Consider the following 11,787-nt stretch of genomic DNA (forward strand, 5'->3'; position numbering starts at 1 on the left):
TCTCACACCAATGGAAATAGTATTCCGTTATTATAAACCCACTCATCTTTAGGATCTCACAATCTACTCTAAGGTCAGTGCCAAGCTTCGAAGTCTTGTCTCACTGACACACCAGTTCGGTGTCCAAGCTTACTACTTCCACTCAACCAATTGAAGATGCAAGATGAGGAAAATGAGCCATGGATGGAGAAGCCATCGTCAATGTAAGCATAAAACGGGGAACGAGGTCATGATGGTTCTGCAGGCGCCAAGGACACGCCTCCCTGATGTCTCCTTCGACTGCACTTATCTATCTCTGGGCTTTGATTCCAACTGAGGCTTGAGATGTGGGGTTTAGCTCGGTGGATTGGGCCGTCGTCTGAATATGAATGGATAAGTATAATAATGACGTAAGGTTTTATTTATTTATTTAAAAAATGAAATTACAATAATATAAGAAAAAGCAACTGTTTGGAGATGGATGGTGACATTTAGCAGCCACACTAAGTAGATATGCCAAAGCAGTTTGAGATCAGCAAATGGTTTGGGTAAGATTTGAGCCAAGCCATTTTTAATCCTCATAAAATATTTTAAAATAATTATATAATAAAATACGAAGAAATTGACGTCGAAAAATGAATTATTATTTAATTTTTAAAATCCTTTTAATTTGTTTATGTATAAAAATAGTTGGCGTTGCGGGTTGGGATTCTGCCAGTTTGAAATGTGTATTTATTTATTTATTTATTTTATTTCAAGGAAAAGTTCGAATTGTGCTTCATGAAGTCAAAGCTCGAACCGATTCATTACGAATATTAAATTAATTAATTTTTCCGTTTTCCCCCCCCCCTAACCATATAGCCTCTATATTATCTACTGTTCTCTTTTAAATTAATATAACCTAATCCTTTAATATTAATTTGACTTTATATTATTATTATTTTTTTTTTTTAGAGTAGCTTGAGCATAAGTCAGAAGGGCTATCCATTGAGCTACTGTCTTCGGACATGAGCCCTAGTCGTTGCGTAACAGTCTATTTCTTGGCTTGCACTAATGATTGGTTTAATCCATCCTCAACCCTAATAAAATTGAGTATTATGGGGTCAATGAGTCGAGAAGTTTGAGTTCTCGGTACGTTTCGTTTGCCTGCTCCCTCGTAGTTCATTAGTGGGTAGGATGGTAAATTTATAAGAAGTCCACCTCCTCTTCAAATATGTTCTCGACAAGTTAGCGATTTTTGATTGATATGAGAGCGTAAGCAATTAAAAGCAACATTCTACCGGTTTTCCTACTTAAAAGGAGTGAAATAAATGAAATGAAACTCCATGTTCCATATTAATTAAAATAGCTTCCATGGTCCCTACATAATAAAGAAACATAGGTATGGAGATAGAATTTGAAATAGTTTGAATTGAAACCCTCAAGAATTTGGTCCATTTAACAATCATTTTTAATGTGTTATGACATAAAACAAGGTGCAGCTAGTATGTGTATTCAAGATTGTCACAGTCCATTAATGTGAAAGTTTTTATTATATGGCGAGAGTTGAATGAAGGCTTAATCTCGTCCATTCAATACATATAAGGCCCCTACAACCCTCACCCAACTCCTTCACCCAATCCCTCATTCCTGCAAAATTTGCCTACCCCTACCCCTTTCCCTTCCCTTAATTCATTAGATTCAAACAAATCTATAACCGTCCAAACTCATCACTACTAGATATTGTTTACTTTAGTTCGTTACATATCGCGTCAGCATCACAGTTTTAAAACGCGTTTGTTAGAAAAAGGTTTTCACACCCTTATAAAGAATATTTTGTTCTTCTCTCCAACCAAAGTGGGATCTCACAATCCACCCCTTTGTGGGCCAGCATCCTCGCTAGACTCTAATACCATTTGTAACCGCTCAAATCCACTGCTAGCAAATATTTGTCTGTTTTGGCCTATTATGTATTACCGTTAGCCTCACGGTTATAAAATATGTATGTTAGGGGAAGTTTTACACCCTTAAATGTTTCGTTCTCCTCTTCAATTGATGTGAGATCTCACATGAAGCATGACTATTTCGAGAATTCAACCCTAAGTAGTACGTATCTATTATCGATGTACTAGGTTTTTGTTGGACCCTTCCAAAATACAATAACTGAGAATGTTTGCTTAATCCACCACACTTAAACGATATGTAAAAGTTCTTTATTTATAATCAAATAAATTATAATGAAATGAAAATAGTAATAAATGGAAAAACTAAAATATCAAATATAATATATATGGTAAACTATAATTTAGTATTAAATATTATTAACAATAACCCAACTCGAATGTTGGGCAGCTCAAAGTGGAAGCTTCACAAAAAGACCTTGAAATTTTTTACGACAATTTCTTGGATTTGTAAATTTGGATAAATAAATAAATGTGTAAGAAAATGAGGGTTACCGAATCATTTAAAGGCGAATAAATAAAAGAAAATAATAAGGATTTTTTAAATTATCAATTTCAGTGCCACCTTAGAATATCCTGAACAAAAATTAAATGAATAAATAAACAAAAGATATATTATTTTATAATTACACGCAACCACTTTGAATGGTCCCATAATAAAAAAATTAACTTATAATATAATATAATATTAATTTTTAAATTAAATAAATTGACACACAGCCTCATAGAATTTTTCTAAGCTTAAACAATTAATAAACGTTACATGCATTATTGTATTTTTATTGTTACATGAAAGTACAACCCGGCATAAAGATTGTTTTATTTATATAGCTTTAAAAATAATAATAAAATATACATTTAAATCTTAATATTTGTCTCCAATGTGCTTCACTTGGTTAAACGACAACGTTTTATACCAGAAAACGCGTACGCGGCGGCTCCGTCCGGCGTCCGGCCGTGCAACTTTGCCGTCTTTGGAAATCCCATCGTTAACACCATAGAAGGACGTGGCCAGTTTGGAGCATTTAGATTTATTTATTTAATTTATTTAATTTATATAAAATCCGTCGGATATTTCAAAGAAACAAACAAATTAATTAATTAAAATTGAAAGGGTTTTCTTTTTTTTTGGTACGTGATCGTCAAGGAGGCGTGGAAGAGGGGTAAAAGGCTTTGCTGCAATGTGGGGGTGCCACGTGGAATAGTGGAAAAATGGAGTCAACGCAAAAGGTTTGACTAAGATCCATATGAATTATTAGGGTTTTTGAAATAATTCTTTATTTGAGAGAGTGAGATGGGAAAGGCATATATGCTATATCCATAATTCACATGCATGGAATCAAATCTCTTTTATAAACTTTATGAAAGTATTAATAAATTAATTTTATTTTCGTGGCCTTTTTACCAAATTCCTTTCACTTTATGTTTAGTACTCAAATAAATTATATGTCATATGTCATTGAAACATGCATCTTATCAAATGGATAATTTTGATTTAAGGATATTTATAACTAATAATGTATTTTATTTTTTGTTTTTTTAAATAACCATTTAAATGAATACGATTATTTAGAAAATAAGAAGATTCAAAATACACGTTCGGAATATGTATGTATTTAGTGTGATTTGATTTTTAAAGCGAGCGTAAAAAAAGAAAATCAAGAAAAGGGAAAGGGAAAGGGAAAGAGTTGATGCTTTTCTTGAGTGGCATCAAGAGTCACCTTCCTTAATAATGGGTACAAGGTATATTTATAATTCTTTTTCATAAATATACATAAAATTCAAGGAAGAATATTAGAAAAAAAAAAAAAGAAAAGACAAAAGAAATCAATTTGGCCGAAGATATTATGATAATTTAGCATAAAAAAGAAAAAGAAATAAACTTTATTATTGTAATTTTCTTTAAAATATTTACAGGAATTTGGCGCTTCTTAAAACGGGTCGGCGGCGTCATCACGGTCGTCACCGGCAGGAATTATAAGGAAAAAGAATCCAATTTATCAATAACTTTATATAAACACAAAAAAATTAGATTCAAATAATCTTTTTATATATTAAAAAAATGGTTAATTAAGAGGTAATTTCGAGATAGAAGGAAGGGTATTTTGGGTATAATAAGAATTATGTCTGTGACTAATCTAGAGAGAGAAAAGATATGTAATATTTGAAGCATGTGAATGGACGAGTTTGACCCTAACACAACGCAGCCTCTTCCGCGGTCTTTTTGTTCATCGTTATCTTCCTTGCATTTAGTTCAGTGAACATTTCAGTAGATCCTCTCATGCTCATCGTTTAGTTACCTTCATTCTTAATTAACTGCCATTTATAACCATTTTCGTCTCCATTTCCGACATGAATCACCTCAGAATTCGTTGATTTTAAGGAAAAAAGAGAGAAAAAAAGTTGTTGGTTTTTACAATTCTTTTTAAGGCAGGAAATTTCCAATTGGGTCAGATCTTGGTATTTACTCACTACTGATTCTCTGCGAACTCTTTTTACTTTTATGCGAAGTTCATTCATTATCTGGAAGATCGCTTCCAGTTTCACCTCATAAAGAAGCTTAGAAAGTTAAAACAGAGCCCTTCACGCGAAACCCAGATTTTTATTGTTGTTGATTCTGCAAATTTTGTACCCTTTTGAGCTGAGATCAAAATTTATTGACTCGAAGAAGGGGAAATGGATTGGTCAACGCTGTCGGATAGGTTTCCTCTCCAGTGGGTAGTCTTTGGTTTTGCCGTTGACGTGAGATTCCAGCTCGAGCGACAAAATGGTGGAGTTTTCAATATCCCATTGTGGGTTGGCTTTGTTTTTACCTTTCAGGGTTTCATTTAAAATCTACCTTCGTTTTGTTGAAGCAGCGTTTTGTTTTGTAAAACCCCATCTCCTGTGTTGTTCAAATCCGGGGGCTTCTAAATGAAAGGGAGGAAGCTTTGAACAGTATAAACTGCTCTGTTTCATAGAAACTGCCTTTTGGGAGTTTCTGATTTCTGGGCTCCTTATTTCCAGGTTGATTGTTTTTAAGACCCCATTTCTGGAATAAGAGAGCTGTTTTTGGTGTTGGCTTAGAAATGGGCGGTGGTAGAAGACGAAGGAAGCAGCATTTCAGAAGGATTCATGCCTTTCCTTGTGGTAGAGCATCATTCAAAGATGAACAGTCATTAATTGGAGGGCCAGGGTTCTCAAGGGTAGTTTACTGTAACGATCCAGATGGTTTTGAGGCGAGTCTTCTCAACTATGGAGGCAATTATGTCAAAACTTCAAAGTATACTATTGCTTCATTCTTCCCCAGATCCTTGTTTGAGCAATTCAGAAGGGTTGCCAATTTGTATTTCCTCCTTTGTGCTCTGCTTGCCTTTAGCCCTCTCTCGCCTTATTCGCCCATCAGTAATGTTCTTCCTCTTCTTCTTGTTATTGGTGTCACCATGGGCAAAGAGGGTGTTGAAGATTGGAGGCGAACCAAACAGGTACAAATTGAGCTTAGAACTACTGCTTGTTTATGAAACCATATCCGTTTTTGATCTGAAATCTGTAGTGGCATGACTGTTTTTGTGTTTATGTGGATATTGTTTTCAGGACATGGAGATGAATAACAGGATAGTGAAAGTACATATTCAAGAGGGTGAGTTTGTTGAGACTAAATGGATGGACTTGAAAGTTGGGGACGTGGTTAAGGTGGAGAAGGATGAATTCTTCCCTGCTGATCTCATTTTACTGTCGTCGAGTTACGAGGAAGCGATTTGCTATGTCGAGACGATGAATCTTGATGGTGAAACGAATTTGAAGCTAAAGAATGCATTAGAAGCAAGCTCAAACTTCCACGAGGATTCGAGCTTCAGAAATTTCAAGGCTATAATAAAATGTGAAGACCCCAATGCAAATTTGTATTCCTTTGTGGGAAGTATGGAGCTTGAAGAACAGCAACACCCTCTCAGCCCTCAACAGCTTCTTCTTCGTGACTCGAAGCTTCGAAACACGGATTTTATATATGGGGTCGTGATCTTCACGGGTCATGATACAAAGGTTATTCAGAACTCAACAGCTCCTCCTTCCAAGAGAAGCAAGATTGAGAAGAGGATGGATAGGATTGTGTTCTTCCTGTTTGCTGTTTTGGTTTTGATATCAATTTCTGGGTCGATTTTTTTCGGAGTTTCGACTAGGGACGATATAGAAAATGGAAGAACTACGAGATGGTACCTTAGGCCAGACGATACCACAATATATTACAATCCCAAAAACGCTCCAGCTGCGGCAATATTGCAGTTTTTGACAGCTCTGATGCTTTTTAGCTATTTGATTCCCATATCATTGTATGTGTCCATTGAAATTGTCAAAGTTCTGCAGAGCGTCTTCATCAACCAAGATCTTCACATGTACCATGAGGAAACTGATAAGCCAGCTCGTGCTCGTACCTCGAATTTGAATGAAGAGCTTGGCCAAGTTGACACCATTCTTTCTGATAAAACCGGGACATTGACCTGCAATTCAATGGAGTTCATCAAGTGTTCGGTGGGCGGGACTGCTTACGGACGAGGAATTACAGAAATAGAGAGAGCTCTTGCAAGACGAAAGGAATCAACTTTACCTGAAAATTTAGAGGCCAACATTGCACGTCTTAGCAGCGAAAAACCGTTCATTAAGGGGTTCAATTTCAAGGACGAAAGAATAATGGATGGTAATTGGGTGAACGAGCCTCAAGCCGATGTAATCCAGAAGTTCCTGCAGCTTCTTGCTATCTGTCATACTGCATTGCCAGAAATTGATGAGGAAACTGGAAACATTTCATATGAAGCTGAATCACCAGATGAGGCAGCTTTTGTGATTGCAGCCAGAGAATTTGGATTCGAGTTCTATGAACGGACTCAGACAAGCATTTCGTTGCGGGAGTTCGATCCAACCTCGGCCCGAAAAGTCGAAAGGTCAGTTCATATTTTTATCTGTTGCAGCTTGGAGTAGTCTTTGGATTAATCACCATTGAACTTATGGCTATGGTTTTGCAGATCATATCAACTCCTGGATGTTTTGGAATTTAATAGCACAAGAAAACGGATGTCTGTGATTATAAGAGATGCACAGGGACAGCTACTACTACTTTGTAAAGGAGCTGACAGGTGGGTGAACTTAAAGGAGCGATCTATTTTCTTTATGGAAAAGACATGTTTTCTCATATACCCTTTACCTTGAAATGCAGTGTTATGTTTGAAAGACTTGCAAAGAATGGAAGTGAGTTTGAAGAACAGACAAAGGTGCACATCAATGAGTACGCCGATGCCGGTTTAAGAACTTTGGTTCTAGCGTACCGTGAGCTGAAAGAGGAGGAGTTTAATAAATTTCATCAAGAATTCATAAAAGCCAAGAACACAGTGAGCACGGATCGTGACGACACCATCGATCAGTTAACAGAAAACATCGAGAAAGATTTGATTCTTCTTGGTGCTACAGCAGTTGAAGATAAACTTCAAAATGGGGTATGGATTAAGTTATGGAAACTAATAAACTCATATCACGAAGAGGAAGAACTGACAGGTTATTGTTTGTTTTGTTTTGTTTTGTTTTGTTAGGTCCCTGAATGTATTGACAAGCTTGCTCAGGCTGGTATAAAAATATGGGTGCTGACTGGTGATAAAATGGAAACAGCCATCAACATTGGGTAAGCATAATCTATTCGAGTTTTCGAGTAGTAGTTCTTGTTGATGTTCGGTGTGCTAACCTGCTTCTCGTTCCCGAACTCAAACGCCCTTTCTTCAGCTTTGCTTGTAGCTTACTTAGGCAAGGAATGAGGCAAATCACTATCAGCTCAGAGACAGTGGAAGGAAAAGCTCTAGACCAAGTTGAAGAGGTTCACAAATCTGCAGCTATCAAGGTAATCAAACCAAGTTCACAAAGTGGACGACAGGATTGTGGAACTGATAGGACTTTGTTGACTTTCAGGTGTTTAAGGAAAGCGTGACTCGACAAATAACCGACGCAAAAGCATTGCTTGCATCTTCAAGCAAAACCCCGGAAGCGTTGGCTTTGATAATTGATGGAAAGTCGCTCACCTACGCTCTGGAGGACGATGTGAAGAACTTATTTCTGGAGCTTGCCATTGGTTGTGCTTCAGTTATCTGCTGCAGATCATCTCCTAAACAGAAAGCACAAGTAAGCATACCTTCTTACCCTTTTCCAGACAGTGAAATCAAGAAATAAGAAGCAGAAGTCTAATGGGATTCTTCTTACACAAATGCAGGTTACCCAATTGGTTAAGGTCAAAACAGGTAGCACCATTCTAGCAGTCGGTGATGGTGCAAACGACGTCGGGATGCTTCAAGAAGCGGATATCGGGATTGGTATTAGCGGTGTAGAAGGGATGCAGGTAAATTTGAAACAGATCCCCACTTTATGTTCTATGTGATCAAAACAACTTTGTTTCATACTTTTGAACTTCTGAGTTTCAGGCAGTCATGTCGAGCGACATTGCCATAGCACAGTTTCGATATTTGGAACGGCTGCTCCTTGTGCATGGACATTGGTGTTACAGGAGAATCTCTTCCATGGTAATATATGATCTTTAAATAGTGCTCGACATTAGCTTCTTAGACTTGAAAAATCGAGTCTCGACTTTGATGAAACGTAGTAAAATAGTTGAGATATCGAACTGATCGAGTTTTCTTTGTGGCAGATATGCTATTTCTTCTACAAGAACATTGTTTTTGGGTTCACTCTCTTCTTCTTTGAGTTGTATGCATCGTTCTCTGGCCAATCTGTATTCGATGACTGGTTCCTTTCGCTGTATAACGTCTTCTTTACGTCTCTCCCTGTGATCGCATTGGGAGTATTCGACCAGGACGTCTCATCCCGGCACTGTCTCAAGGTAAGTCCAACGTGGAACCATTTTCTTATGGATGCAATCTTTTGGCTACCTTAAGTACAATGTCAAAGGCCTCATTGCCCTGTGTTTTAACATTTCAGTTCCCACTTTTATACCAAGAAGGTGTCCAAAACGTGTTGTTTAGTTGGGTTCGAATTATCGGTTGGGCGTTCAACGGGCTACTAAGTTCTATCATCATCTTCTTCTTTTGTGTCGGGGCAATCGAATATCAAGCTTTCCGCAGCAGTGGAGAGGTCGTCGGGTTGGAAATTCTGGGCGTCACCATGTACACTTGTGTCGTTTGGGTTGTAAACTGTCAAATGGCATTATCAATCAGTTACTTCACATATATTCAACATCTCTTCATCTGGGGCAGCATCGTTCTCTGGTACTTATTCCTTATGGCATATGGAGCTATAAACGCAACCATATCAACCACTGCATTTCAGGTCTTCGTCGAGGCATGCGCCCCGGCGCCATCGTTTTGGATCCTCACACTATTAGCTCTGGGAGCTTCCCTTCTTCCATACTTCATCTACGCATCCATTCAAATGCGATTCTTCCCAATGAATCATCAAATGATTCAATGGATAAAAGCCGATGGGCACGTGAACGACCCAGAATACTGTCAAGTAGTGAGACAACGGTCGTTACGACATACAACCGTCGGTTACACAGCTCGGTTCAAAGCATCAAAGCATCTTAGAGAAATCCCAGAAAGCAACAACCATTAGTCTGCTGATGAGATCCTTTACCATAGAAAGATCCGACACTTTTGCCTAGGAAGTTTCTTCTCAGTGTATATATATATATAGATATGTTTATACAACAGATGTATATAAGATTCTTGTGTTCTGCTGCTCCTTGTTGAAGCCAAACAAAGAGAAGCGCCTGTTAATTGGTTAAAAGGATTTAATGAAAATAAGAGAATTAAAAAAATCAAAATATTAAATTGAGAGTAAATTTAAAAAGATTTATAATTGAATTATCATTATTTTAATTGGGGAATTTGGAGCCACGAATTGAAATCCAGTGTTGTGCCAAGTCATCACCTCAATCCCTCTTTTCTTCTTCTTCTTCTTCTTCTTCACTCGACGTTTGGTGGCTCTGTTTCAGTCATCCAGAGGTAGCGACAATGGCGATGAAGATGGCCGTCAGAGCTTCCGCCGTTACCCCACATCATTCACTTCCTTCACTGCCTTCGTCCTCTCATAGATCCGATTCCAAATCTCAATTCCGTCCCATCTCCGTTGGCTTACCGGCGTCCACTACCCTCTCGATGTTAGCCCTAATTTCCTCTCCCTATGAAGCTAGGGCGCTCAATAAGGACCTAATCGTTTCATCTCTCAATGATGTAAGTATCATTCTTTTGTTCCAGGTAAATGGTCGGTTTTCAACAAAGAATTTCTCACAGTTGTTTAATGCTTTGTGGAATGGTAGGTGGAGAAGACGATTGATCAGGTTCAAGAAGCGGGTTCGAATTTCTTTGATATTGCACAACAGGTCATTGACTCTGCTAGAACTATTTTGAAGCCGGGTGTTGATGCGGCGCTGCCGATTGTAAAGCAGGCTGGAGAAGAGGCGCTGAAGGTTGCTTCTCCAACAATTTCTGAGGCTTCAAAGAAAGCCCTCGAAGCACTTCAGGGCTCTGGCATTGACACCCAGCCTGTTCTAACTGCTGCTAAGGTCTGTGGTTCTTAATTGGACGCTATTAACTCAGTTTAATACTTGAAAGAAGATTATGGCTGAGAATCAGTAGACTGTTCACATCTGGGTCTGCTCTACTCGATGATTTTTGTATTTGTTCGACTGTTTTCATCAAACCCAGCTTCACATATCAAATACTTTCATGGTTGCAGACAGTAGTAGGTGCAGCGGAACAAACTGGGAAGGTCATTGAAGGTGCCAAGCCTATAGCCTCATCGACTGTCGAGACAATCTCCACGGCAGACCCTCTTGTAATTGCAGAAATTGCTGGAGCCTTGGCCGTGGCATACCTGCTCTTTCCTCCAATTTGGTCTGCCATATCTTTCAGCTTTCGTGGCTACAAAGGTGCATCTGCTCTCTTTTATGGAAATGCCTCTTGATTTGGAGGTTTCGTTTGTAAAGAGTGTGATTTAGTCTGATTGGTGGTACAATTCTGCATCTTGATTCTTGACCAGGTGAGCTCTCTCCTGCTCAAACACTTGAGCTAATTTCGTCGAGCAATTACGTTCTGATCGATATACGATCCGAGAAAGACAAGGATAAGTCTGGCATTCCTCGCCTTCCATCCAGTGCTAAGAACCAGTTGATTGCCATTCCGTAAGTTAAACAAGCTTGCATTTTTCATAAATTTCATATGGGGGCGGGCACCTTATCAGCATTTGCATCAAATTGTTTCAGTTTGGAAGAATTACCAAGCAAGTTGCGGGGCATTGTCCGAAATGTAAAGAAGCTAGAAGCTGAACTTTCAGCCATCAAGATATCATATCTCAAGAAACTTAACAAAGGCTCCAATATAGTGATCTTGGGCTCGTGAGTAATCTTACCTGACTCAAAGATTTCTTTGATCTACTTCATTTGTTCATTAAATTTCATGGAAATTCAGGTACTCGGACTCGGGAAAAGCAGTTGCAAAAGCACTGACAAGGCTTGGCTTCAAGAACTCCTGGATTGTAACAGATGGGTTTTTAGGTAGCAAAGGTTGGTTACAGAGTCGGTTAGGGACAGATACATATAAGTTCTCATTTGCAGAGATCCTTTCGCCGTCCCGAGTCATCCCCGCCGCAACCAAACGTTTCGGGACGACCTCACTGACAGCATCTGGTCAAAAATTGCTTCCTGGTGCTGATTAAAATCTTGGTTATTCATGCTGTAATTCTTGATTCGATTTAGTCTTTGTATCTGGCCACAGTTACTGCTTGCTGTATTTTTCGGGTTGATAATGGTGAAAAGGTAGAAGTAGCATCATATTAAGATTAATTCAACCTCTTCCCACTAACCAGAATATCGAATAATTCAAGACCAGGTTAGAATTCA

The 11,787-nt window shown here is 38.3% G+C and overlaps 2 protein-coding genes across 2 annotated transcripts; both read left to right on the forward strand.

The window, feature by feature from the left end:
• Window positions 1-3,734: 3,734 nt before the first annotated feature.
• On the forward strand, window positions 3,735-9,676 carry LOC111495128 (putative phospholipid-transporting ATPase 9). The gene is made up of 12 exons (XM_023145013.1): window positions 3,735-4,689; window positions 4,778-5,383; window positions 5,493-6,835; window positions 6,917-7,027; window positions 7,108-7,384; window positions 7,478-7,566; window positions 7,665-7,779; window positions 7,848-8,057; window positions 8,146-8,271; window positions 8,354-8,452; window positions 8,578-8,769; window positions 8,868-9,676. Exons 2-12 carry the CDS (start codon window positions 4,988-4,990, stop codon window positions 9,498-9,500), a joined length of 3,591 nt encoding a protein of 1,196 aa, XP_023000781.1. The 5' UTR covers window positions 3,735-4,689; window positions 4,778-4,987; the 3' UTR covers window positions 9,501-9,676.
• A 120-nt stretch (window positions 9,677-9,796) lies between these two features.
• Window positions 9,797-11,720, forward strand: LOC111495129 (calcium sensing receptor, chloroplastic). The gene is made up of 6 exons (XM_023145014.1): window positions 9,797-10,120; window positions 10,207-10,452; window positions 10,626-10,818; window positions 10,929-11,070; window positions 11,152-11,283; window positions 11,357-11,720. Exons 1-6 carry the CDS (start codon window positions 9,902-9,904, stop codon window positions 11,601-11,603), a joined length of 1,179 nt encoding a protein of 392 aa, XP_023000782.1. The 5' UTR covers window positions 9,797-9,901; the 3' UTR covers window positions 11,604-11,720.
• Window positions 11,721-11,787: the final 67 nt, after the last annotated feature.

The sequence above is a fragment of the Cucurbita maxima genome, unplaced genomic scaffold, assembly GCF_002738345.1.
Source record: "Cucurbita maxima cultivar Rimu unplaced genomic scaffold, Cmax_1.0 Cma_Scf00021, whole genome shotgun sequence".
NCBI lineage: Eukaryota > Viridiplantae > Streptophyta > Magnoliopsida > Cucurbitales > Cucurbitaceae > Cucurbita > Cucurbita maxima.